This window comes from Propithecus coquereli, unplaced genomic scaffold (assembly GCF_000956105.1).
Source record: "Propithecus coquereli isolate 6110/MARCELLA unplaced genomic scaffold, Pcoq_1.0 Scaffold156, whole genome shotgun sequence".
Lineage (NCBI taxonomy): Eukaryota > Metazoa > Chordata > Mammalia > Primates > Indriidae > Propithecus > Propithecus coquereli.
Window position 1 is genome coordinate 423,560 of NW_012140080.1, and position 1,545 is coordinate 425,104.

At 35.5% G+C, this 1,545-nt stretch overlaps 1 protein-coding gene across 1 annotated transcript in view; it reads left to right on the plus strand.

Annotated features, from left to right (window-relative positions):
* The window catches only part of STK31 (serine/threonine kinase 31), a 178,608-nt gene that overhangs the window by 107,363 nt on the left and 69,700 nt on the right, over positions 1-1,545 (plus strand). Inside the window, exon 10 of the mRNA XM_012640670.1 lies at positions 1,090-1,191. Within this exon, the coding sequence (XP_012496124.1) occupies positions 1,090-1,191 (102 nt within the window). The remainder of the gene's footprint in view (positions 1-1,089; positions 1,192-1,545) is intronic.

Here is a 1,545-nt window from a genome sequence, read left to right on the forward strand (position 1 = left end):
AGAGTCTCACTGTGTTGCCCTAGCTAGAGTGCCGTGGCATCAGCCTAGCTCACAGCAACCTCAAACTCCTGGGCTCAGGCAATCCTTCTGCCTCAGCCTCCCGAGTAGCTGGGACTACAGGCACACGCCACCATGCCCAGCTAATTTTTTTCTATATATTTTTAGTTGTCCAATTAATTTTTTCTATTTTTAGTAGAAGCCGGGTCTCACTCTTGCTCAGGCTGGTTTCGGACTCCTGAGCTCAAACAATCCGCCCACCTTGGCCTCCCAGAGTGCTAGGATTACAGGCGCGAGCCACCGCTCCCGGCTGGAAGCTGATCTTTTTTGGTCTTAATTTTTCACCTTTTGGAGAAATCTAACTTTTAAAATATTACATAGCTTTTAACTTGGCTAATTTATTATCACCGGAGTTTTGTGAGTCCTACATCATCTTTCCTCTAGTATGTGTCACACCTTTACTCATCCTTTTTTTGTTTTGTTTTTAACCAGATCTATGTAGAAAACAATTTCAGGGTATTCAGTTGTATTCTGGTTGCTGTTTTTTTTATTTCAGAATATTATAGGGGTACAAACACTTTGATTACATAAATTGGCTTTGCACTGTTCAGTCAGAGCTACAAGCCTGCCCATCCCCCAGACAGCAGGCACTGCATCCGTTAGGTGTGAATTTACCCATCCCTCCTCCCACCTGCCCAACACCGATGAATGTTACTTTCCATATATGTGCACATAAATGTTGATCAATTCTGGTTGCTATTCTTAACATTTATTTTATGACAGTGGTTGGCCATCTTTATAACCAAAAAATCTACAGTAAATTAAGAGACAAGAAAAATCTATGTAATTGATTTTATGTCTTTATTTTCTATTATTCCTTTTTGTAGGTTTTAGAAAAGTCATTGTTAGAATAAACTGATCTAAGTTAATTCAGCAAATGTCAGAAGAGTCTGTTGTGGTCTGCTAGGTACTGAAGGATACATAGAAAGCATAGAGCAATTTACTGTAGAAGTTGCATGAATTCTTAAAGGAAGATTTATTTTTAGTCTACTTTAATAAGCCTGTAAAACTACTTTTTCTTTCTGATTAAAGTCTGATGACCATGATGGATCTGAAATTGAAAAAATAAAACAAGAAATAACTGAGTTACGCAATAGTGTCTTTCAGGAAATTTATCATGAGAGAGAAGAATATGTGAGTATTTGATTCTTTAAAGTTTTAATTAGATTTTACTCTAAAAATTGAATTCAAATACCCATTCTATGAAGTACATTATAAACATAAGGCTAGAGGTGTTATATTGGCATAATAATGTTTACGTGAATTTAGAAATTAATTTCTGATGACAGAATTTTTCATGACCATTGTACCAATGTGGAAATTACAGAAACTTTTAAAGAAAAACAAATCAGTGTAACTTTCTCACTCAGTGGTAACAGTAGTAATCAGTCACCATTAGCTTTTTTAGTTCCTTTTTGTCCTTTTTTATGCTTGTTTTTAGAATTAAGATTATAGCATACACTTTTGCATATTGGTTTTTTTTTCTGT